Below are 25,944 nucleotides of genomic sequence, written 5' to 3'. Positions count from 1 at the left end.
TTTCACTTGCTTAAATGATATTGTAAAATGTGCATTTAATATACTTTCTCAGTGAGATCACTTACCTATCACCGAGACCATGAAATACAAGGTGTTAACCAGTAAAAGGGACTGAAATCTATCAAAAAAGCAACAACCCAAGTGATAGTTTTGTCACTTAAAAGAATGTGATTGTGCACCATTCATTGTATGCACTCATTCAACTAGTCAATCAATCAAAAGAATTTGTATAGCGACAAAATCCAATACAACAATGTTCTATGGTGCTGAGCAGGAATAATAGTAGATTGTAGTAAAAGTTAGGAAACTCTTGCAGACAGATGTCTTGATATCCTTTAATTTATTGGCAGTTCACAAAAAACTAAGTTCAAGTGGTATACTGAATACCGTACCTGTTGTGCTTTACTTGATATCTCCCATTTGACCACATCCAATGTTTTGACATGGTGCTGTTCTTTTTATTAAACATGAATCATTGAAGAAGTCAACACAAGCAAAACAACACTACTTGGTCAATTTCTGCAAGTTTGTGTTTGAAGGGTGCCACCCCACCCCAATTTCATTAGGACTATTTTATATCTGACATCATTACATCAAGTAATAAGGAACACGCAATGCCATTGATACCATCATTTCTTTCCTTTGTACATTCAATAATCTTTTTGATTGTTGTTTCCTAAACAATACATGATATAACACTCGCCACTATGTTTCACTGGGGTAACAGAGTGGACAGGAAAGCTCTACATACCACCATTTTGCCATAAAGGTCATAGTAGTGACCTCCATATGCACCCTATAGTGTTTGACATTTGTGCCAGGTTTGATTGAAGTTGTGTACATCTGAGATATATCTGTACATGGACAGACAGACATAGGTAATGCCAACAGCCCCTGTGGGAGTCCACCCTTTGGGTACTAAAAACATACCGCAAGTACAACAAGTCATACTTTAAATATACAAGTTTATTACTGTAATGAAGTCTGGCAATTTTCAGATCAAGATAACAAAAAAAAGACAAAACTACAGTTAGGGACTTTGGCAAAAAAAGTGTTATCTTGTGTCAAGGTCAGAACTTACAATTCTGTGCCTTTATCTATACATCACATGATGAACTCTATGCATAGATAACGGTTTTACAAATATTTACACATCAGCTTCGTCAACGAATATGATTCACTTCGAATACGTACATGAGAGAATTTTAAAAATGTCGGCTGTGGAACTGTACATGAATTTGACAGTAGGTGAAAACTATACATATTTCAATGTGATCTGCCAGGGGTCAAAGTTCACACCCGTCAATCTGATGCAGTGGTAACTTATTCACTGCATGTTTCTGTTCCTTCCCTTTTTTTAAAAAAAGTGTCCATGGTAAGACTTTGTGTCCATACATATTGTACTCTATGTATTTTGTTCATTGGGAGGACTCTTTCATTATCAATAGTCCAGAAATATTGCAAAATTATGACGATAAAATACATGTACTTAATATTCATGGATATGCTGAAAGAAGTGAATTATTGAGGGTTTGTCCTTGTGGTCTTTGCATGTGTCACACATCCACAGTAGGAGTTTTGAGTTTCATGAGAAAATATTACCCGCTAAAAAAACAAGTTGTGAGAATATTGCCTGCTAAAAACAACTTAGTCTTTGAGTTTCGTGGGAATATTATATTACTTAGTCTTTGAGTTTTGTGGGAATATTATGTACTAAAAACAACAAGTGAAAACATAACCAAAGACAGAGTGAGGCAATCATAGATGGACATGTGACTATGCTAACAGACTGAACATTAGTATACAACCAAACACGTCTCCTTGTTCAGGAGTTGGTTCTGTACTATTATTTGGGATACCATTCTTCTGTAGGTTTACAGATGATGAATACTGTATAGGTCTCCTCCTCCTCTCCTTCTTCTGAATGTTACATGGTGATAACAGAACGGTACATCTGGCCCACTGTGGAGACTGAGATGGACCCTGCATGAAGACACGATCTAACAAACAAATAAAGTGCCAATTCTGGAAGTACACATATTGAACTTCTACATGCTGATTGGTTGATAGCAGTCTGCATTCTTACAACACACCAATCAGAATTGTTGTTTAGACAAGAGTAGAGAACCAACATAGAATAATTTGATGACATCATCACCTATATTTAGTAAGCTGGATGCTGGTTGGTTGACAGTAATCTGTTATAAGCGAATTAACCAATCCGAATCATTCGTTTCGATAATATAGAGAACCTCCATAGAGAATGTTGTGATGGCATTTCATCTACATTTGTCATCTAGATGCTCATTGGTTGACAGTGATTTTTTTTTTAAATGAGCCAATCACAATCATTGTTGCTAGTATAATTGAACCTCCCTATAATATGCTGGTGATGCTGTATATGGATTATTGATACTTGTACAGTTCCAGCAAAGTTTAACATGATGTCACAATCTATCACCATTTCTTCTTATGTCACTGGACTTATTTGATGATGATACAGCGTTATTTCATATGAGTTCACGCTAAATCATATCTCTTGAATCTGTCTGTGTCAAAAAATCCTGCTTTTACAATCCGTCCTCCGAAGTACCTGCCATTTAAATCTACCACAGCTGAAGGCAAAAACATAAACGGAAGCAACATCGTTATTACAAGGAAAGTGGAATATTTGATCGGTGTTAATGCAGTACGCACATCAGAGATAACAATCTTAAACATTTGCTGGTACTTTATTCAAGAAAAAACACCCACTCTTGCTTAAAATCAAGAAAAATATCGGGTCTCCTTGCAAATTTTTAAAATAAAGAATCCAATATGGTCACCAAATACTGTGTTAACTATGGAAAAAATAAAACAAGGTGGTACACCGTCCATATTTATATTTTTTCAAAAGGACCAGGAACATATGTAAAAAATGCTTTCATTGTTTTTCCAATCAATTAGAATAAACCCTGTGTAAGCTTCTGAATCACCTTATACTTCATCCCTCATAACAGTGAACAGTGAAAAGTGAACAGAAAGATTACCTTTAATTGCCGATTCTAGTCTGTCAAACTCTATAAATATCCTGACAGCTTCGTCATCATCTGCTCCAGGTAACTAAAATGATGTCAAGATGCAAAATTAGGGTCAATTGATTTAGAAACTTAGACACAAGCAAAATATTTACAGTAAAACTACACATGATGTGATGTGATGTGAAGTGAAGGAAATGGCTGAAGACTTAGAAACTTTAAGATTCAGTACCATAAACTGTGAGCTGGGACTGAACATTATTACAAAGGATAGCATGATACACTGCATCAGTACATTTACTACAAGTATACATACATGTATTAAATTGTTACAGCAACATAAATCAACTAACTGTACTGTACATAATCCTATATTTATTTATTTATTTTTTATCATTTTTACTAGAATGCTTAGTAAAAACTGAAGACCATTTTTCATGTCTACAACTAAGGGTGAGGTTTTTTTTTTTTTTGTTTCTCATCTCCAATGGAAAAGTCAGGTGGGGCGGGCGGGCGAAATAAAAAAAAAGGGGGGGGCAAGAAAAAAAATCTGTATTTTTTCAGTTCTACTCTCTGTCCTTTCTGTCCTGTCAGTCTCTCTACAACTTCTTTTCTCTTCTCTTTATTGAATTCCTTGTTACAAGTCTCTTTCCTTCATTTTAGCAAGGTTGACAAGTCCGTAGAACAACTTTGTAAGAAGACGATTGAATACTTATCATCCTGATGGCTGTATATCTGTAGCCATGAACTATTGTATGATTTTATCAGGAGTACTAATACATTCGTCCTATTAATCAAAGTGGCATTGACATCGCTAACAATTTTTTCAAGTTATCCAATTCGAACTTCAGTGTGTAACTTTTTGAAACACTTACGTGATTGTCATCAGTGTGCGAGATGAATTTTCATTTATATAAATCATTACTTCTATGAAACATTTTTCTTCAGTGTGAACTTGTCAAAATAATCCACCAGATAACATGTAAACATTTCTAGAACTCAGAACTCCTTTGGGATTTACTGTTTAAAAGTAATTAAAAGTAATAATGTAAACCTCGGAATTATGCATGTCATGGGTCATGAAACGCTATGGAGTCGATCATTTCCCCGATGATACAACTGATATAAAGCTAAAAACTGGTCAAGAAATTAGAATGCAGTATGACTTTTACCAATTTTAAGCATAATTTTGAAAATGATGGAAATATTCTGAGCTATTATTACATTGCATCTAAATGTACTGCGCAACAGTATTAATTTCGAGCCCTGCCCCTCATCAAACCTCAACGGCCTTAGACACATGCTGCTCTGATGTAACAAAGGGGTTGGGTGGGGAGGTGGGGGGGAGGGGGGGTAGACGGCAGTGTTCTGCCAAGGTTTCCAACAAGTGGGGACAAAGGCCCCTTGGTTGCAAAAAGTGGTGTCATTTGACAGGGAGTGGGGTCAATTATTATTGTCTATGAAATATTCATATAAATTATCTCAGACCACTATAGAGATACTGTGGTCTGAAATATTCCATTACCTATAGACCGTTACCTAACTACATAAAAAAATTCCATTCATAATAACAGTTCCCAGTAAGCTATTTTTGAAAATTGTGTACTACACATTACACCTTATAAAAAGAAGGCAATTAAGATTATGTAATTTTAAGTCATTTCTACAGAGTATATTATATATTGTTTAGAAAGATTAGACAGCCAGGTAGTCACAATTTTTAATCTGAATATCAATGAATAGCAGTGCTCAAATTCATAATTCCCTTTTTTCAGACAAGGACAAAGAACAACTTCAAAATAAGTCACAGTGAACATATGATTGAATAAAAACTTTGAGAAATCCTAAACTTATAACCACTTGTTTCATTTTTAAAATTGTTAGTACACTGCTGTGTTTATGATTCCCTCTTCAAATTCATGACATTTTGAAGAAAAAAAATCCCTGACTTTAAGAAGTACCAAATGTGAACGAAAAACTTACAAATAATAGTCAAACAAACTTTAAAATAATTTATTTTTTATTAATTAACCGTTACTGGCTGTGTATCATGATTTGGTCCTGCTATATCAAATGACAGCATAGTTACATACCGTAAACTTAACTTGATACGGAAAGCTGACATTAGGTGTCCTTGAAACTCAGAACTTGAATCTTTAACTAAAACTATCAACAACGTCAAAGTTGGGATGCTCTGTAAATACCACATACCACATGCATCGGCCGTCTATAGTGGCCATGCCAGTGATTACGCATTGATTCAGTGCCCAACATTCACATGTGTCACTGTCAACATCATGCAACAAGATCCCCTAACACAGCTTTTTCGGAATCAAAATACACATGTACTCATTTAATTTAACCCATCAACAAATGGAAATCACAACCTGTCCCATAAATTTGGTTTACTCAGGCTTCTGAGCTGTGGCAGACAGATGTTCCGCGTTCCAGTAGCAAGTTCAGTGTTTCGCACACGTCAGTGAGTAGGTCAGAGGTCACGACAGTGACGGTAGACAAAACATGTGACGAGAGACGTCCATTTCGACGTCTCATCTACTCCTTCTAACGTTTCAATTTGTAGATAAAGTTTATCAAAGTTGATCTTTTTGTGGCATTTTTATGTTAACAATAGAACTGCGCGTTGTCACTGTATCTTATATGATGTCAACAAAACTTTCCCTTACGCAGTCAGTATACTTCTTGTGGGATTGACGTCGAGTCAGAGCCTGGCCTGGTCCGGCCGTGAACTTAGATAATTTTGATGTCTGCCGTAAAATGAATGCGCCAAAGCGACGCAAGGTGGGAAAATTATTGCGTCATTTGTAATTTTAGGGGGCCAATGTCGCAAGGTCGTGGCCTCGGCAGAACTGGTCTAAGACGCCATGAGGAACCTTACAATTTTGCTGTGCTCAGGGGTCGGTCGGAAATAAAAAAACTTTTTTTTTTCTGATGTCGGAGCTGCAAATCAGGGTCGGTCGGGAGATGAGAAACAGAAAAATAAAAAGGGCCGCCCTAAGAATGAGACTGTGTCTGTGGTGTCTCACAAGAAATACATTCCTTGATTTTGAGGGTTTAGACTTACTTCAAATATAAGAACTCTGTTAACTTTTCCATATTTTGTACATTCTTCTGCTGTTTCTGGTTCCAAATCTTCATCAACTTCACCAGGACCAACCATATTCTATACAAATCACATAACGTTAGAAGCCACAGAACAGATCATATACACCTAAAACACTTATGCTTGATTTCAAACACTTGAAATCTGTACCTAATTGTGATATAACAACCATTTTTTTAACGTACATCACATATTGTTCAAGCCATAGGATTTCCCATATATAAAATGATTTTATATCGAAAATGATTACACTTAATTTGAAACATATAAAATTTGTCCATTTGAAATCGGTAAAATTTGTTTTACAGAATATAAGAAACAGGCAATAGCCAGCCTTCATTAATTCTTGATAGCGTACACTCAACAGTATTGATGATACCAATCAGTATGACACTACTGAGATAGCCAAACACTATTTTCTTCAATGTTTACTCACTCAAAATGTGAAAATCATAGATCAAATCATGAGTGTTTACAATTACAAAATGTATAACAAAGTCATAAAAAGCATGCAACAACAATTATGATCAACCAATCACAGATAGGAAATACAACTGGTCACAGGAAGAAAAACCAGTCGCAGATGGAAAGTACAACTGGCTACAGATGGAAGTAAGACTGGCCACAGACATGGTGAGAGTTGCACTTCCATGTAGCAGACAGTCTTTTGAGAAACCATTATACATACATATACCAATACTGGCAATAGTCTTACCATTTGACCAATTATGTAGAGAAGTATCTCTGCTTTTCAGGTATATCACCAAGCAATTTGACATTATTGGAATTGGCTAAATCTGTCAATGTCTGAGAACTTGACAGACAGACACAGATGCACACATGTGAAGACTGATTTTGTTAATCCAGGTTTTCCCCAACTAAGTTTTTGTGTACAAGCAATACAACGCTGGTAGAAAGGGGATTAACATGTACTATACTGAACTTCATCGCTCTTCAATCTCAGACCAATAGAGACAGAAACAAAAACTTGACAGATTTCAAAATAATTTGTCAGATTCACAAAGACTTACCCGAAGTAAAACTACTTTACTTGGATTTCTCATGGCTTCTGTAAGATCACTAGTTGATTGTTTTGATAAACCTGGTTGTTCTTGGACTGGTGGTGGTGGGGGAAGAGGTTCAACTGGCATAACTGTTGACATATTACATCACACATCAACAATGTAAAATATCAACATATGGAAAGATATTTCCAAACATGACAGATAAAGTTACATAGGACCCGCAAAGTTACATAGAACCCAGACATAAAGTTACACAGGACCTGTAAAGTTACATAGAACCCAGACATAAAGTTACATAGGACCTGTAAAGTTTCATAGAACCCAGACATAAAGTTACATAGGACCTGTAAAGTTACATAGAACCCAGACATAAAGTTACATAGGACCCGTAAAGTTACATAGAACCCAGACATAAAGTTACATAGGACCCGTAAAGGTACATAGAACCCAGACATAAAGTTACATAGGACCTGTAAAGTTACATAGAACCCAGACATAAAGTTACACAGGACCCGTAAAGTTACATAGAACCCAGACATAAAGTTACATAGGACCCATAAAGTTACATAGAACCCAGACATACATGTTACCATAAACATAACATTTCTCTGGTACTGTTCATCTCTTATCATGGGGAAGGCTAAGGCCATCATTCTAATTATGTGGCAAGATGTGGGACAATGGGATAACTTTTAAAAACACACATCATGAACAATACCTGAATTCAGTAAAATCCATGAAGTTTTGAACATCTGATTGTTAAACTGAAATTTATCTTTAAGTGAAACTACTACATGGAAAAAAATGTTGACATTCTCCTTCCCTGGCAGACACTCTGTAGTACTAAATTATGGACTATACAATCATGTACATAACTGTTAATACAAAATACATCCACTGTCATTGAGTTTATCTACATCTAATTCTGACAAGTAACTTTCACCAATATTGTGCCTGCATATGTTAGTCATTGCCATGGATATGGCCAGTACTTACGATGAATACATACCTGTACCAATAGGCCTGTTATATAACCATGAACATGGCCCTCATATCTTACCAAATTAACAGACCTTGTGTTAGCATATCTTTTCATTATTCCCTGCTACAGGGCCGTATCTCAGAAATACCTCAACTTACTTGGTTTATCTCCAGCAATAATTTTTCCACCACGTTTACTTGTTTTTTCTACTTGAAGTGCTGAACTCATTCCTTGTTCTGATTTACCAAGTCCCTGTCCTTCTTTGAAACCATATTTTGCCATAATTTTTGCAGCAACAGAACTTGACCTGATGAGTGAAATACAAAATGCATTACATTGAAAGCTAGCCATTTTGCACTACATTGACAACTGGCCATTCTGCACTACATTGACAGCTGGCCATTCTACATTACATTAGCAACTGGCCATTACATAAAGACTGTCTGCAAAGGCCTCATGATCTGTGTAAATGATCCTGAACCCCTAACTTTATCCTAGACCAACAGTATATACTTGTCAGTAAACCATGCCATGAAACATTACATTACTTACCCCAGACCGACTGGAGCTTGGAAATTACTCTGTGTGGGCAGTGGTCGTGCTATTGGAGGTGGTGAAATATTGCCAAAGGAACTTCCTGGTGGTGGTGTCGTTGACCTTTCAGGATCTGCATCATAATTTGCTACTAAAGGTTTGGTTGCCATAATTTTAGGTTTTTCTAGTGTTCTAGTTGGAGGTAAAACTGATATAGAAGATAGTTCCAAAGGTTAAAAAGTTACAACATTTCAATATACACAGATTGATCCTTACAAACATCTAAGTATATATTTATGTGTGTGTATGTATGTATGTGTGTGTGTGTGTGTGTGTGTGTGTGTGTGTGTGTGTGTGTGTGTGTGTGTGTGTGTGTGTGTGTGTCTCCTATGCATGCATACATGTATGTGTCTTTCTTCCGGGTGAAAAGAAACATGAATATTACAATAATATGTTTTGTTATAACTTTTAGGTCTTGATACTAAATGAAAGTGATAGTATATTATAACAACTGCATAATTGATATTAACAAACCTATTACACAGCTAGTACACATTGACTTGAGGTGTTCTTATTTGTTATAACTTACATGGTGTGTCTAAGTTTTCATCATTTGCTCCAAGTGCTTTACTCTGTGAGTCTTCAGCAATCAGTGACGCTGGTGGCGCTATTGCTGCTCCACTGCCAGTTCCTATGAAACAAAGACAAACACAACAACTTAACAAGTCAGATCTTCTGTCACAGCTGTTCAGTCTTCATCAAGTCACAGGGGGTCAATACTTTTTTACGTACCTCCTTATTTTCAATACCCCAGTCTTAACACAGAATGTCAATAGGAAGTTATTTCACACATGTGTACACACACACACACACACACACATACACTAACACACATACACTAACACCACATACATATGTATGTACTTATACACATGTATACACACAAACACGTTTTTCTCATGGTAATACGAACTCCATTAATCAAGTTGATGACCAACTAACTACTTTCTTCATTTCCAAACTGATTCCACCCCTTCTCACTCTCTCACCATTTACACTCCACTTGATTTCACTAATCATCATCTCCTAATATATTTTCCACTCTCTCCCACAACGTACTAAATTGAGACTTACCAGGTCTCCTTCTTTCTCGCTCTCTTTCCCTCTCTTCATACTCCTCTTCATCACTGTCTGGTCTCCTTGAGAATCCTCTCGGTGATCGCCCATACCTCTCACGCTCTCTATCTCTATCTCTATCGCGGTCTCTCTCTCGGTCCCTGTCCCCCCTTTCCCTATCCCTGTCCACTCTCTCTCTGTCCCTATCTCGGTCCCTATCTCTGTCTCGATCCCTGTCTCTATCTCGTCTGTCTCTCTTCCTGTAGAAAATAAAGACAGTAATCTTGTTATGAACACAATATGACTATGTACCATAATCAATGTTTCATTTGTTGCATTATTTGGGTTTCAGAAATGGTTTCCTTTTTTTCAGTACATCTGCCCAGTTTGTAAGAATGCAGTGTAAAACATACAACAACTGACAATTCTATCTTGACCATTCTTATTTCAGTGTCATTCTAGTTAGTGAATTTAGCACAGGATAATACTAAAGTTTAGCACAAGATATTACATAATTCATCAACATTTTACATCATTTTATCACCAGAAGTATGATCTCTACAGTACTAACAAAACTCATAATTCAGTGGTATAGTGAGTAAACAGCATATCGAAAACTGTTGCTCCAACTTCTCCAATGACAAAATCATTAACATTCCCTAGCCATCACAAACACCAAAGACTGTTTTCTACATATCATCAACTGAGACATTAAAATCACTATACCTGTCCCTTTCTCCTTCATTTTCTTTTGATTTTTCAAATTCTCTGTCTCTCTGTCTTCGTTCTCGTTTTTCTTTCACAATCTTATCGTATTCATTTGGCCATAGTGGATTATACTCATCATCTATACCAGGAAATGATGGTTCACCACCACTGATGAAGGGAGATGGTTTGGAAAACACGCTTTCTTCTTGTATTGGGAGGCTTGGAACATTCTGGAAAATACGAAAATCACAAACACATTCCTTGTAACATTTTGAAGATAGGTAATGTAATTTCGTTTATGCATAAGATTGTGTTTGAAAAGATGACTGCATGATACTGGTCATACAAGTTCTGTTTGCATATGATTGTGAATAAAATGAACTGAAGGTAAACAGTCTTGTATATAAGTCTAGTCACTGAAGCTCTTTACCAAACACAGTGACTTGGCAGCTGTAATGGTATATTTTCAATGCTTTGTCTAGTTATCATAACTTGATGTTCTACTTTGCTGAAGTACCAGTATATGAATGTACAAAATTAGTGCGCTCTGTATGCATACGACAGTCCAAAAATTCACTTAGTTATATATTTAAATTTTATAAGTTATACCTGAATTTCAACCTTGTAAACCCAAATCACACAGAAAATGAAATAAACCAGTATGCTATGGCAACAAGGATAGGCTCAATTTCATTGGATAACACTCGTGAGGGATTGAGCGGTACTATGTATGTTTCTATAATAGGTTTGTAGCTTTTAAAACAGACAGTAGATTTGGGATAGCTACTTAAAGGCCCATGACTCAATGCCAGGTTCTCACATTCATGTAACCTTATCAGTAGAGCCATAATTTGTTCTGGACCAACTTTTTCTATAGCTCTTTATACCAGACAACTGATTTCCTAACCTTGAACTGTCTGTCATGCCAAAAGACAATTCACTGTGAAATATTATCCAAATACATACCTTTATTTGTTTGGTAAATGCAACTTGCATTGGAGGTGGAGGCATATCCCCTTTCTCTTCATTGCTCTTTTTCAGGTCAATAACAGGTGCTAGTGTAGTACTTCTACTAGTTGTGGCATTTCGTATCCTCCGCTGTGCTTCAGTTAGGGCTGCTTTTTTGATTCTCAACTGTGATTGCATCAATCTGATGCCAGTTGACCACCCAGCTGAAATAATAAAAATACAATCAACTGTCTGCCACTGAACGTAAGTGGTGCTGATCTTAATAAGTCCAAAAACTGCACACACTGGTACCTACCTTCACTATACAAACACCCTTTTCAATGTCATATTTTCACATATAATGCAGCCTCTGTAGTGGCTGGGTGATCCTTCTAGTAAGTGTTCTCTCAACACAACCTGTGAACTCATTTTGTATTAATTTCAGTACTTTTGCCTATGCCAAAATTAGCACAGGTCATATCTGGGTAATTTGACATACTAGTAATTACTAGACATTATGTGACTTATTCAGGTTTCACACATGGTATCCACTGAAATTACCTTTCATATCACAGTTCACAGGCTGAGTGGAGAAAAAGCTTGCCGGGTCAACATCCAGCCTGCTACAGAGGCTGTATTTGTAATGAGAATAAGTTTCCAAATAGTATATGCTATCCCTCTGCCTTACTTGCGAAAAACAAAGACTATGAAAGAGAACGTCAGATGGAATCTACTGGTGGTGGTAACTATACCACATAACTGTGAAGACTAAGAGTTCACTAACACCATATTCTACAACACAGTTCTTCAAATTCTTTTAACCTGATTTAATTATTTTATTCATTTTTTTTAACAAAAATTGTGTGCTGAAGAACATCATATTCTATATCACATTTCTTCAGTATCTGTAATTCAAATTTTGTACATTCAGATTTATCAATGTATGATGTCTTTGGTTATTTCATTCAATGCTTTTAATATATGTAATTGCGTCTTAGTATTGTCAGTATATATCGAGTTTTAGATTCATTAGTATATAGTGTTTTTGATAATCTTGTTAAATCGTTTTAATTAAGGTATGTAATTGTATTTATTTTCTATGCTGAATTTTTTATGTAGTTTATAGAGACCGCCCCTTTGTTGGAGAACAGCCTGACAGTTCACAGGACTGCCTTCTTTAAATAAGTTAAATAAATAAATAAATAAATGAATATACTGTACAATTAAATATCTCACAAAATTCTTAATATCATGTATTAAAATTACCAGATTTCTGTTAGGGAAAGGACACACATTTCAACATAAGGGTAGTTTCTAGTGTTGCATAACAAAAATTCATTTACATGTTTTTTCCCAAAAGCATATTGTCACCCTTATTTATAGGAATACTTGTTCATATATTAAATTGAATTGATATCATTTACTAAAACATCACTATTTACTTATAAGAACTTGTTACGATAAAATGTCCTTGGTCTATTAATTTTGAAAATAGCTGACATTTCAGGCAAAGAGCAAAGTCCTAACATTACTGCAACTGTGGGACGTGAAAATATACAAGTGATCATCATATACATGAATATGTACAAAGGCATGCAATATATAAATATACCATATGAAATCATTTTCACATCTTAAAATGATCATGTCATCCTTGAATATACCATGTAACATCATACCAACCATCAGTTAATATTTCATACCATATTTTGTTTACTAGTATGTACATTAACAAATCAATACTCCACATCATTACTGTATGCTACAATATCATCTGACATGCTAATCAGTGTGCCCTCCAAGCATATTTTATTTGACAAGCCACCAACATACAGCAATTTCCCATGATGCACCAATATTTGGTGCCCCCCTACCCTTTATATGTGAAGACTCACATGAAAACAAAGTTTTGGTTATTCTGACCCACAATAAAATAATGTGTCACTAGAGGGCACACTGACACAAGTCTTTACATCTACCAAGAAACAAAGATACGGATAACAAAAGTTTGCATCTGGAAAAAATACACAGAACTGTAATAATATTTAGTGCAGTGTATTCCAAAGGAAAATCTTATATGCTCATGGTTACTCTGAATTGAATACCAAGTTTACATTTTGATAGGTGCTGTAAACTCTACCAGTTATATCTTTTATAAAAAGGTGCACTAAATACAGCATGGTGAATTTAAATATGAGTTTACCAAATTTTCACCTCCCTGTTACCATGGTTCTAAGTCTATTATATAGCAAAAATACTTTATTGAAAAATATATCATGGCAGCCTATTCCATGTTGGATTGGGAAAAGAAAGGGAAGAGGGATGACCAGACACTTTATCACATTACAAAGTACATGTAATCAGAGACACATTCCTGTTTGGACAAAGAGGAAGAAAAATAACTCTTCCACAAATATTTGAAGCATCACTGATCATCATAATATCAATGTATTTCCTGTTTATCTTAGTTGCAGCTACTCAAGACAACTCTGACAAGGGGTACTGTTCAATTTTCAGTATCTTAGAACAGTTGACTGTTAAGACTTGTCTGTATTACTACATGAATGTCAACATGTACCATAGCACAACTTAAGTAGCACACAATGGCATGTGACACGGGTTAGAAACAGAAGTCAAAAGATTCAATTCAAAAACTTCTAGCTATGTTCTGTATGTCAAAAGGACCCTGTTGTTTTAAGTTATCAAACATGGAATGTGAAACCATTGTGACCTATGGTAGGCCAACATACAATTACATGTAATCAGAACCCACATATCTAAAGTGTGTATGATGTAATCACTTTTGCATGCTTGCAATACAGACTATAGTATACATTACTCTATGCTAAGCAGTAATTTGAAAGTAAACATTAGTTACTACAGGAAGCAATTTCTGGTATGAAACCACATGCATTTACACTATAGTACTGTACACATTAATACATTGTTAATGACTATCTTATCAAAATAACACATATCATAATAAATTACAATTATTACATTAATGATTATACACATATTCATAAAAAATAGTCAAATTAGCATAATTCTAGTCTTAATACATTAAAATTCTTTTTTCATTCAGACGGACCATCACACAAATATCCTTACACCAAAACTCACAAAAAGTTCGACGTTGCCAACTTTTTCAGAATGAGTTTAATATTAAGAGGTTGATTTCAAACCTGAACTGAAATTACTCATCCATTTTGCAATCTTTTCTCAAATGGAAGTGAATCTAACCTGAACAATCATCAAATGTACTTCTATTTCACCATTAATGTTGAACTCGATATCAGAAAATAGTGACCAGATTAATAATACATTCAGACCAAACTCCACTTTTTTATGAGCAAGTAAAAAGTGTGAGGGCACCGTCACGAGAGATTTGAGATCTCCTTTGTCTTTAATTTCCATGTTTGTCATTACTAGCTTGTATCCACTACCTGATTTTACCCGTTAGTGGCTAAAAATAGGTCAATCATAGGACAGACCTGCTGTAGAATTATCATGAGTAAGTATTAACAATGATAGGAGCTCCAGCAATTGGCCCCAACATTGTTTGGGAAAATGTTTCAAGAAGTGTGAGGCATGCAATAGTGTTTTACCCATCAAGCATAAACCCAGTATAAAACAGGGCTCCTCTGTTGAAGATTTAACAATTTCTATAGTTTTTTCACAGATAGTTTCCACATAGCAGACTGATGGAAAAGTTTGGGGGTTTTGGCAATTTTTCACGCATAAGAAATGCAGCTATATGACAAAATCAACTTTCATTTTTATTCTCCTTTACTGCCTGGATTGAGGTACACTGTAACTGACTGGTATCTTATTGTACGTTTGAATTGTATAACTACATCCTACACCTGAATCTGAACCTAATATTACATTTGCATCATGGATGTAGATAAGGGTTGGTAGTCAATAAAAACATTCGCCTAATCCATTATATTTTGCCAGTTAATTTTCCAGAAATTTTGCTAAAAAATTCTTCATTTCAACCAGTATATTTCCACAATTGGGCAGATTAATGAGTCCCATTCCTTGTTATTTCAGCGTACTTTTCACATTTGACTGGCTACTTTTAAAACTAGCTACATACATCCTTGTTCCATGCTTTATGACTGCATTACTTTGGCTACAGATTCCACACAACATAATTTATCTACTCACCTATATCAGCTTTCTTGCCATCAGCACTGTCTTCTTTCTTGGGGCCTGTATCCAACCCCAATCCATCATACAATGACATGATGGAGGACAGTCTCTGTTACAAAACACTAAACATGACAGTACATGTGTGAGTGGTGAGTGGACAGCTATCGGCAACATTTACATCATCATCACACACTTCAACCTTGTAATAACTACATCTAGCTTCTCTAGTAGAACTAAAACTCAACTCTTACGTTGTTCTTTGCATTGTCTTTGAAAACTCAACCACAGACCATAACATAATCTGAAGAAAAACACATTTCAAAACACAAACATTTTCAATGATAAAGCATGTACTATAATGAAATACTTTATTTTCATTCAGAAGTTTTTCCACAAGTTTTTTTTTTTAATTTTGCTTTTTGTGCCTCGCTTTCTTACAAAAAGAACACACCTTTGGCAAGATTTGTTGATCACAGCAATAGAATTTCGAGAAAAAAAAAAAGATTTCAGAATAATGTATCGAAAATAAAGAATTCCACAATAGCACTGAAGTAACCTAAGCGCAGTCTATACAATGATAAAACTAGCATGAACTACCAATGAGTCTGACATAAATGTTCCAACATTTCTCTTCGTGAGAACATTATCATATACATGTACATTTGTACATGTATACTGATCAGCTTAAATTCCAAGAAAAAAAATTGCTGTAAAAAAAGACATGTATGTAAATCAGGTACATAAAACAATACTTGGGGAGACTTCCTTGGGGACCCTAACCTGTTATTTCTCATCCCCATGATTACCACAATAGCACAGCCACTGATGTAATCTAAGGGCAGAGAGACTGAGTCTGATAAGACTGATCAAACATTCAACTCGTATGATCTTCTTTTCAGTCAACAACCAATGTTTATTAACAAATCTATACATCCTAACTAACCTTAGTGCTAAAGTTTATGATTTTCTTTGATTTGTTTCATTTTCTCTGGAAGATTCAGAATTTGTCCTATGATTTCAAAGGTGAAGGAACCCTGAGGAAGTCTTCCCTGTAACAGTACTTACCAACCATAATTCAATTATATATATATGATACATGTATCTATCACTTGGTAGCTAAAAATATCTTAGCAAATGGAAACCATACAAATGAACTTTATTTTCTTTCATGATAATATTTCTACCGATTCTGCTATCTTCTACTTGCAGCGCAGCATTTGTGTATGTTTTTCTAATTCATGGAAATATTCTCCAAAGAGTCCAGTCACCCTTGTTTTTTGTCAATATCAATGGCTTTCATGCAATATTAGAGTTTTCCAAAATCATAATAGTTTTATGTTTGTGGATATTCCGATAAATAACAAGAGCAGAATAGTTGTGCACTTTATGGCATAATGCGAACTATAGTCGAATGTACAACTTAACTGCAGTACCTGTACAGTATATATCCAATCATTTTTTTAAGTTTCTGACAACACAAGTGTGCCTAATATATACAAGGTTCAGTCACACCATTGTACCAACAGTAACATCAAACATCCCACCCATATGGAAATAATAAAATCACACAGATACATAGGGAGTGTTTACTTATGGTAAAAGCCAACATAAGACTCATTAAAAGGAGCAACACTTCAATTACTGCAGCTAGTACAAGCTTTATATGTTATTGGTTCATTATTTTATATTCAAACGTAGAATCCATTCATTTTATGTCAGGGTACACACATACACTGCAAGACAGTTTGCGGACAACCCCTCAATCCAGTGATACTTTGAAACACATGGCTTTTTGGACTTGAGTAATGTGTACCACTAATAATACCAGTATACATTGTTTGAAGATTATTTTTTTCATTATGATATCAACTCATAAGAGATAGTTTGAAATACCCACTCCTGCAACTTTCCCTATTACTAAAATTACATATTGATTATGTTTACTCCCAGTCGTCAGTATGAATAGATTCTTGATATGTACATCCACTATTCACTATTCACTGAAGGTCTCCACTGGAAGTACATTTCCCTTGAGTTTTAACATTATCATTTCGAAGTTACATTATTTTAACACATAAAAATAACCAAATTTTTCTTTATGAGAAAATGTAAACCCCTTGTAAACAACATATCTTGGAAGTATACAGTAATATATGATGGTTATCGTGTAACGTGTGACTAGATTTCAGGCTAGATTCACACAAAAACGAATATTGAAGACGACGTAGGTTCCCCACTTTCAGAAGCCCGAGAAGGGAGGGGAAGGTCTCCCGTGAGGACATTCATCTGTTATTTGGATCGTAACGAAGCATACTAACCCTACACGTCAATTCCCTAAACAATGGATCCAATGAAAGAATTACACAAAATGAGAAATGAAGTTTTGTTTCATTTGTGATGCGTGCTTGATGTTGGCGGTTTATCTGGCGTCTACGACAGCGCCATCAATCATATGCAGTAGTAGTACACCATGCATGTCAACGAGAAACACAGATTTTTACAGAATAACGTTATCGCTAAGTCTCGTAGATTCGTGATCAATACTGTAAAGCTCACTCTGGTGGATGCACTTACCACTAAATATACAGATTATGGACAAAAGACCAAGAAAACGTTGGAAAGTAGACGGTCATGAATTTCTTCGTATTCACTGCATGCGAGTCGACGAACAGACATATTACTTTACAGCGCATGCTCGTAAGCGAGGCCTTGTCCTTCCGGGTTCCGTTAACTTTTGTGTCCTCATACGGCCCACAAGGTAACTCACTGTGAGTCTGTAGTCACGATTGTCAGACACCACCTATCTTTCAGATCGTCAACTCAACTTCTTCACCATTGCCATTACCATATAGATACTTGTAACTTCGACATAGAATTGTAACAGCTTTACAAATGTACATTCATACTGCACAGACAGTGTACACACAGGTACCCGAATCAATCTGTATGATATGTATGGTAATTTACTATACATAAAAAAAAATTCATAAAGATTGATTCGGGTACCTGTGGTAGTACACATGTTATCAATATCATCCGTTTCGTGCACGCCATGCAAGCAGGGCTTATATACAGGATATTTACTCCTGGAGTAAAGCATAGCTTTTTTGTATACAATTTCTTTTCTCACTGTGTGGTGGATTCTCTTTTCTTTGTTTTTTTTACACATTATTGTGTTTTGCCATAGGCTTTGGTATGATTTGTTTTATGTTGTACTACAAGACTCACTTTATTTGAATAGTTGGAAGATTGGCCTTTTGAGCTGAAATTATTTGAAATAAAAATAAAGTGAATAATAATGATGATCACCTTCATATCTTCACAGAATGGTCTATTCAAAGTACATTTCCTGATGAACCAGTGTCAATCATTTTGACTATTTTTTGAAGAAGATGAATTAGCTGCAGGTATCTACCATATTTTTCTCAAATTTCTGGTATTACTGCACTAGCCCATGAAATGATGACATACATATTGTCTATATGTGTGTGTGTGTGTGTGTGTGTGTGTGTGTGCGGGTGTGTGTGTGTGCATGGGTATGTATGTATATACATACATATATACATATATACATACATACATACATACATACATACATACATACATACATACATACATACATACATACATACATACATATACACCTCAACACCATATGTATATGAAATATTGCACAAGAGGGTTAAGTACAGAAAAAGTGTATGGCTATCATATCTTTCATTTATTACACACACAACACTATAAACTGGTAATATTCACTTCAATATACAAACAATGCCAGTGGTTTGTACAATATAAACACAAGAAGCTTCTTAATTTGAGCAAGACTAATATGGGTTATCAACAACATTTTTTTTTTCTGTGTAGACAGCTTTCCATAGATTCTAACAGTTACATATTGTCCACAATTCAGTGATTGTTACACTTGTTTTCATTTAAACCAGGACAGCCAAGTAGAAGTTGTTTTAAGATGAAAAGGATTGTCAGTAAAGGACCAGCAGATTACTTTTACTTGAAAGTGTCACTGTGAGTATACCAAGTACATGTTTAATACTAAATATGAATTCTGTTTTTTATTTTCAGCATATTATTACTCTGTCACTTCTAGCTTAAACAACCAACAGCAGTAATTGAAGTAAAAAGTAAAAGCTGTGTATCTGTGTGTGCATTCTCTCTCTCTCTCTCTCTCTCTCTCTCTCTCTCTCTCTCTCTCTCTCTCTCTCTCTCTCTCTCTCTCTCTCTCTCTCTCTCTCTCTCTCTCTCTCTCTCTCTCTCTCTCTCTCTCTCTCTCTCTCTCTCTCTCTCTCTCCCATTCACCACATAAACCCTTGAGAAAGCTGTGTACATTGGTCTATGACAAAATCAGATTTCATAACAATGAAAATTGTAGCACAAAAAGTTACAGTGTTTATCTTGTATATTTACAGGGAGTTTGAAGAGAGTGGCTTTCAGGTTGATGTGCTGTTATTCAAAGCTATCATTGTGAAAGCTCTATTGACAATGTATGGAGAGGTTGGTGCTGCAATTACAGTGGATGTCTTGAAGTACAATGAAGATAGTAAAGAAGCTATTTTAAGAGTACATAACAGGTAATGAAATCAGGGCATTAGTCATTACACAGAAAATGATTTCTTATTTGTCGGTAGGTGAGTAGTTAAATCATTTGCCTCTTACCACTGTGGCCATGGTTCAAACCATTGCCTTGGTTTGATTAAATTTACCACACTGTAAAGAAGAGTGTTTCACTGCAGCATAGATTTTCCCTGGCCACTTCACTTTTATTGTGTACTATACTACATCTCCTATACTATGTTGATCGTATGCACTATATGTGAATTCAACAGTCTTAGATTTGGGTTGAAATTTGGGGTAGAAATAGGATCATTCGTATGCTGAGAACCAACTTTTTGTACAGATCTGCCAGACAACTCAGTGCCATCTGACATTGGTCTAATACTAAAAGGAGCAAAGAGTAGACTGCATGTTTCGCATGTTTGTGTATCTACAAGTACCAAATGAAAACACTAGTTAGAGTATTGATATTTTGTTTAGATTTACACTAACACCATAAAATTCTGTTTTTATTGTGATTTTCAGCGGTTTCTCCAAACTGTGGAGTGCCCTCACATTGTTTGGTCAATATTTAAACAAGGAATGTGTCTTTCGTGTACACCAGGTAAAATTAAAGTTTGTTTTTTTTCAGAATTTTTTTTAGAAATCTGAACGTATCCTTTGTCTAGAAAAGGTGTTAGTATAATTTTGTGAAATCTCTTAGATTGCTACTCTATTTATTATATAGTAGAAGTGAATTTGTCCATAAAGAAGAAGTTATATGTCACTGAGGATCACTCAATTTGCTGTGCCCTAGCCCAGAGACTTGGGTATCTGACTTGATATACTGGTTTAACAGTTATAGCAGAGACTTAGCTATCCGACTTGACATACTGGCCTGACAGTATAGCCCAGAGACTTAGCTATCCGACTTGACATACTGGTTTTACAGTACAGTCCAGAGACTTGGCTTTCTGACTTGACATACTGACTTGGCAGTATAGCCCTGAGACTTGACTATCTGACTTGACACACTGGTTTGACAGTAGAACCCAGAGACTTAGCTATCCGACTTGACATACTGGCTTGACAGTATAGCCCAGAGACTTGGCTATCTGAATTGACATACTGAATTGACAGTATAGACCAGAGACTTGGGTATCTGACTTGATATACTGGTTTAACAGTTATAGCAGAGACTTAGCTATCCGACTTGACATACTGGCCTGACAGTATAGCCCAGAGACTTAGCTATCCGACTTGACATACTGGTTTTACAGTACAGTCCAGAGACTTGGCTTTCTGACTTGACATACTGACTTGGCAGTATAGCCCTGAGACTTGACTATCTGACTTGACACACTGGTTTGACAGTAGAACCCAGAGACTTAGCTATCCGACTTGACATACTGGCTTGACAGTATAGCCCAGAGACTTGGCTATCTGAATTGACATACTGAATTGACAGTATAGACCAGAGACTTGGCTATCTGAATTGACATACTGAATTGACAGTATAGCTCAGAGACTTGGCTATCTGACTTGATATACTGGCTTGACAGTTACAGCATAGAGACTTGGCTATCTGACTCAACATATTGGCTTGATATTCTGACGAATGACATTGTCAAGGCAGATAGTCAAATCTATGGGCTAGTTGTGTCCTAGAGATTGCAGTAATACTTACACAGGTTATAATGCACGTTCAAAGGTGTTTATAAATTGAGCTTTTGATCTGTCTTGTTCAATGAGACTCATCAGAATGATAATAATAATAATAATGTTCTGTTCTTATATAGCGCTTTTCCACACCGTGCTCAAAGCGCTTTACAATTATTAGAGCCTGATTATTACCCCTGGCACGGATCAGAACGGCACAACGGCCCTTTAGTCTTCCTCAACTCCCCGGGGAGCATACAATCCATTGCAGCCATTTCAGCGCATAGGATTAAACCCTTCACATTGCAACCTACATCCTACCAGGTCCCCAATTATACAGCTGGGTTGACTGAAGCACAGTCGTGGTTCAAATCTTGCCCAAGGACTTTAGCCACTCAGAAACACAGCAGGCAGCGACAGGGCTCGAACCTGCAACCTGTAGATTCCAAGCCAGTCACGCTAACCATTCACCCATCATGACTCCACAACTCCACAATAATTTGATAAATTCCATGGTTGATCTACCAAGCTGATGAGCATATTTGGTTATCAGCCATTGGATTATTTTCTCTGACAGTGTTTGAACAAAGCCTCTCTATGACAGAGTCACTGTTGATTTTAGAAAATTATTGTCTCCAACACTGACACTGTGTTTGAGGACAGTCCCTTTATGATAGTCACTGATGATTTCAGCACACAACTGTACTATTGTAGTGTAGAAAACAAGATAGTGTCATAATTTTGTAATGTGTACACATAATGTCAGCCGATGGTCAGCTTACATAGTAGTTTATGACTTTTAACACATTCAATACGTTTGTTCTTTCCATACAGGTATCCTCCTGTCTCATGGCCTTAGCCGTCAACAGTAGACAACATATGATTCCTGTGTGAAAACACTTAGTATTGCTATGTGAAAGGGGGATTGTGATAAAAGGAACACTTCATTGAACCATAGACCCTACCATGACAAATTTACGAGTGAACTTGTCATGACCTGATCACAGAAGATGTGGACTTTTCAGAAACTAACACTGCCTCTTTATATTAGGATTACATGTACTTAAATGTATCCTCTTTTTCTCTTTCTTTATAAGGAAGGTAATGTTACATACACTCAGGGTTTGTTCACAAAGTTATCAATACACATAAATACAAGTACATGTACAACATATTATATAAGGGATGTCTTTCCCACTCGTTTATTGAAAATAAATGAACATTTCAAAACGTATTCCTTGGTGTATGTTCTTCTGGAGTGAATTTGCTGTGGTCTGATTATTTATGGTAGTCACAGAGTTTGCATGGGTTTGACACAATACCCTTTCATACATTATGAATTCCAGTAAGTTAATGGTGGTTTTGAAGGTAAAACAGTTGGTGCTCATTGCTCATTGCTCCAAATGCTTGAATGACATCATTGAGCAGTTAATACCAAGTAAAGAAATATTGATTCACGTCTTTGCCTGCAGAAATTCATTTTCTGAAATGTGTAGACATCAAAAGATATCCATGTTAAAGTTGTCAATTTTGTTTCATTTGATCATCATTGTCGACACTATCAGTTAAATTTAATTTCACATGGCCCATTCCAGTGCTCTGCCCAATATTTTACCCACAAGTCTCTCTGATTTGTATGCTTGGAAGTTCCTTATTTTATAACTTCCTCTGCCTTTCTAACCATTTTAAGCATGACAAATACGTTTGAATAAAATGTAACTAAAGAATGCATTAGAACCGAAAAGAAAGTTGCAAATTTTGGTATAAGAATGTTCCAACAACTAAATGAAATGTGCTTTGAATAAAATACTTTCAAATGTCACTGATATCTGAACTGATCAAACTTTGTATTCAGAAACTCAATACTGACAATTCAAGATTCTGAAAATGTTAAAAATGTGTTTTTTTTACAAAACCCTGTACACTGGTGAGATTTGTCTTACTTCAAGGAAATAATGTCTGAGAGTACAAATCAGACAGATTTGTAGATAAAAATATTATAGTCTCAGACTACATGTATATCATTTACTGTCAATTTCTTTTATCCTATGACCAAATTCTTTCATGCTTAGTAGTGCGGCGTATCAGCTGAACAAAACCCTCCAACGTTTAACAATTTTTCATAAAGAAACTTGAAAGATGAAACATGAAACTGTCATGGGATGGAAATATTTACTTCTCCACAAGTCAAAATGAGCAAAAACAAGATGGTAGGAGTGCTGGACTACACTTTATTGAATAGTGTAGCAGTGTTAAACGACACTTCACTGAACCCGTCCATAGTGTTGTCATGTTCAAGAGATGACACTTTACCAAATCTCCCATGGTGTAGTAGTGTTAGACTTGGCATTACTGAACCTCTCATGGTGTAGTAGTGTTAGACTAGACATTACTGAACCTCCCATGATGTAGTAGTGTTAGACTAGACATTACTGAACCTCCCATGGTGTAGTAGTGTTAGACTAGACATTACTGAACCTCCCATGGTGTAGTAGCATTAGACTAGACATTACTGATCCCTAAGTTGTCCACACCAGTGTACATGTAGTTGTATCAGACTCTCATTTCCATGTCATACATATCAATCAGTTCTTCAATTATGCTTTGCATACTTTCTTCCTTAACATCTTCACATAAAACCTGGAAACAAATCCAACAGAAATATTTTTGATACTTTTATTGAATCAGCTGCTCCTCTATGAAAGTTCTGACCCATAATAACAAATATGGAAATAAAAATTGAAAGATGAAAGTTTAATATATCCCTGTGATATTATAATAATAACTGTGACTGGCATCCCCCCCCCCCTCTCTCCCTCCCTCCCTCCCAAAGTGGCCACGGATTATGTGAAATAAAAACAATCAGGCATATTATCATATAGATACACTTTGAGTTAAATGAAATAGAATTTTGTACACTACCTGCCACCATTGTCGTTTGGCTGTATCATTGAATGGAATAGCTACACCGTGACATTGCAATGCAAAGTAGAGTACTGTCACAGCTAGATGCTGAGGATGAACTCGTAAACATAAATCACTATGGTAACTGTCACGTAGAAATGCCCATGCTGTTGAACTGATAGGAATGTCTTTCCACACATCAGGGTCTATGTAATCTCGTACAGACTTCATATAATGTAACAGATACTTGTGTGGTAGTTCAAATGCTATCTGAAACTTCAATACTCTTAACATTAGTAATTCACACGTTACAACGCTTTCACGGAGTTCCCAGTATTTGCTGTCCACTTCCAGTGCAGGTTTATCCTTGTGGAGAGTTCTGGAAAGACAAAAACAAGGTAATTGAATGCAAATGTGGACATAGATTGAATGGATCATCAGTCTTTCATCTCTATGTAAATGATGACTGAATTCCATGGGTACTGATTGAATAAGACAATGGGTTTGCTAAGGTTGCCATGGGGAACCTCAATTGGTAACAGAGGAGAAATTAGTAAAAACTGGCATAACATATACCTTTCCATACTTTGTGCCATACATTTGTTTAGGAACCCCTGTAAACTGGGAATACAGGTAGATTTTCCCTACTTTATATCCCCTCAGCTAAAAATACTATGACAATTATTAAATGCTGGTAGATTTGTACAAACTTACCCCCCTTAGCAAACTAGTACTATAACATAAATTAAAGTAGGTAGGTTTTTATTTAAAAAACATAACACTACTCGGAGTTCACCAAGGATGTATTTGTTATAATGCATCCATAATTTTATCAACTTAAAAACAGCTAATCCTTACCCGTAACATACATTGATGATGTCTCGTAGTCGAATCTGTTGCTCACAGACTTTTGCTGCTAAATATATTGCTGAAGATGCAACCAAGTAAGGATCATAAATGTCAACATTACATTCCTTGAAGAAACGGTGATAAATTAAGCATGCAGTTGCCATAGGAACAGACTCCAGATGAAGTTTGATTCCTGCTTCCAGTATAAAGGAAATGGCTTTGAAATGTATACGATTATCTGTACTTGTAACCCCAGTAGTGCCAGATGATAACTTTTTATCGTCCATTTTGTCAAGATAAAAATGGTCTTGACAAAAAAGATCAACTTTGTGAGATATGGAAGAATCACAGAATGCTCGTAGAGGGCGTGAG

At 35.8% G+C, this 25,944-nt stretch overlaps 3 protein-coding genes across 5 annotated transcripts in view; 1 reads left to right on the top strand and 2 right to left on the bottom strand.

Moving 5' to 3' along the window:
- Window positions 1–988: 988 nt before the first annotated feature.
- On the bottom strand, window positions 989–18,275 carry LOC144438329 (splicing factor 45-like). 2 transcript variants are annotated; one of them, XM_078127472.1, is made up of 12 exons: window positions 18,184–18,275; window positions 15,625–15,731; window positions 11,470–11,675; window positions 10,522–10,733; window positions 9,814–10,055; window positions 9,269–9,370; window positions 8,698–8,887; window positions 8,304–8,452; window positions 7,170–7,291; window positions 6,100–6,198; window positions 3,030–3,102; window positions 989–2,615 (listed from the first exon to the last, which is right to left on the bottom strand). In XM_078127472.1, exons 2-12 carry the CDS (start codon window positions 15,701–15,703, stop codon window positions 2,521–2,523), a joined length of 1,569 nt encoding a protein of 522 aa, XP_077983598.1. In that variant the 5' UTR covers window positions 15,704–15,731; window positions 18,184–18,275; the 3' UTR covers window positions 989–2,520. The 2 variants fall into 2 exon arrangements, with proteins under 2 accessions (XP_077983598.1, XP_077983544.1); XM_078127418.1 differs by having other exon boundaries at window positions 15,625–15,910; window positions 18,184–18,272.
- Window positions 18,276–18,317: 42 nt separating this feature from the next.
- LOC144439080 (ribonuclease P protein subunit p14-like) lies at window positions 18,318–23,032 on the top strand. Of its 2 annotated transcripts, none has more exons than XM_078128374.1 (6): window positions 18,318–18,367; window positions 18,935–19,016; window positions 19,554–19,635; window positions 20,037–20,198; window positions 20,707–20,785; window positions 22,654–23,032. In XM_078128374.1, the coding sequence occupies exons 3-6, from the start codon at window positions 19,580–19,582 to the stop codon at window positions 22,711–22,713; spliced, it is 357 nt and encodes a 118-aa protein (XP_077984500.1). In that variant the 5' UTR covers window positions 18,318–18,367; window positions 18,935–19,016; window positions 19,554–19,579; the 3' UTR covers window positions 22,714–23,032. The 2 variants fall into 2 exon arrangements, with proteins under 2 accessions (XP_077984500.1, XP_077984570.1); XM_078128444.1 differs by having other exon boundaries at window positions 18,362–18,377.
- LOC144438837 (cyclin-Q-like) overlaps window positions 23,019–25,944 on the bottom strand; it is a 3,212-nt gene continuing 286 nt past the window's right edge. The window contains exons 1-3 of the mRNA XM_078128063.1: window positions 25,582–25,944; window positions 24,742–25,102; window positions 23,019–24,459 (exon numbers count right to left, since the gene is read on the bottom strand). The exon at window positions 25,582–25,944 is cut by the window's right edge and continues 286 nt beyond it. Coding sequence (XP_077984189.1) covers window positions 24,373–24,459; window positions 24,742–25,102; window positions 25,582–25,859 — 726 coding nt within the window. The 5' untranslated portion in view covers window positions 25,860–25,944 and the 3' untranslated portion in view covers window positions 23,019–24,372. The remainder of the gene's footprint in view (window positions 24,460–24,741; window positions 25,103–25,581) is intronic.

Source organism: Glandiceps talaboti, chromosome 1 (genome assembly GCF_964340395.1).
Source record: "Glandiceps talaboti chromosome 1, keGlaTala1.1, whole genome shotgun sequence".
Taxonomy (NCBI): Eukaryota; Metazoa; Hemichordata; class Enteropneusta; family Spengelidae; genus Glandiceps; species Glandiceps talaboti.
This window is presented reverse-complemented; position numbering and strand designations above follow the sequence as displayed.

Bases quoted from the DNA above. Each gene is read 5' to 3' on its own strand.
- LOC144438329 (XM_078127472.1), bottom strand. From the start codon at position 15,703: ATGTCATTGTATGATGGATTGGGGTTGGATACAGGCCCCAAGAAAGAA. The intron at 9,371-9,813 runs GTAAGTCTCAAT...TTTGTTTCATAG, and splicing joins GCGAGAAAGAAGGAGACCTG to GAACTGGCAGTGGAGCAGCA. The intron at 3,103-6,099 runs GTAAGTCTAAAC...ACATCATTTTAG, and splicing joins ACAGAGTTCTTATATTTGAA to TTACCTGGAGCAGATGATGA.
- LOC144439080 (XM_078128374.1), top strand. From the start codon at position 19,580: ATGAAAAGGATTGTCAGTAAAGGACCAGCAGATTACTTTTACTTGAAA. The intron at 19,636-20,036 runs GTGAGTATACCA...GTATATTTACAG, and splicing joins TTTTACTTGAAAGTGTCACT to GGAGTTTGAAGAGAGTGGCT. The intron at 20,786-22,653 runs GTAAAATTAAAG...CTTTCCATACAG, and splicing joins GTGTCTTTCGTGTACACCAG to GTATCCTCCTGTCTCATGGC.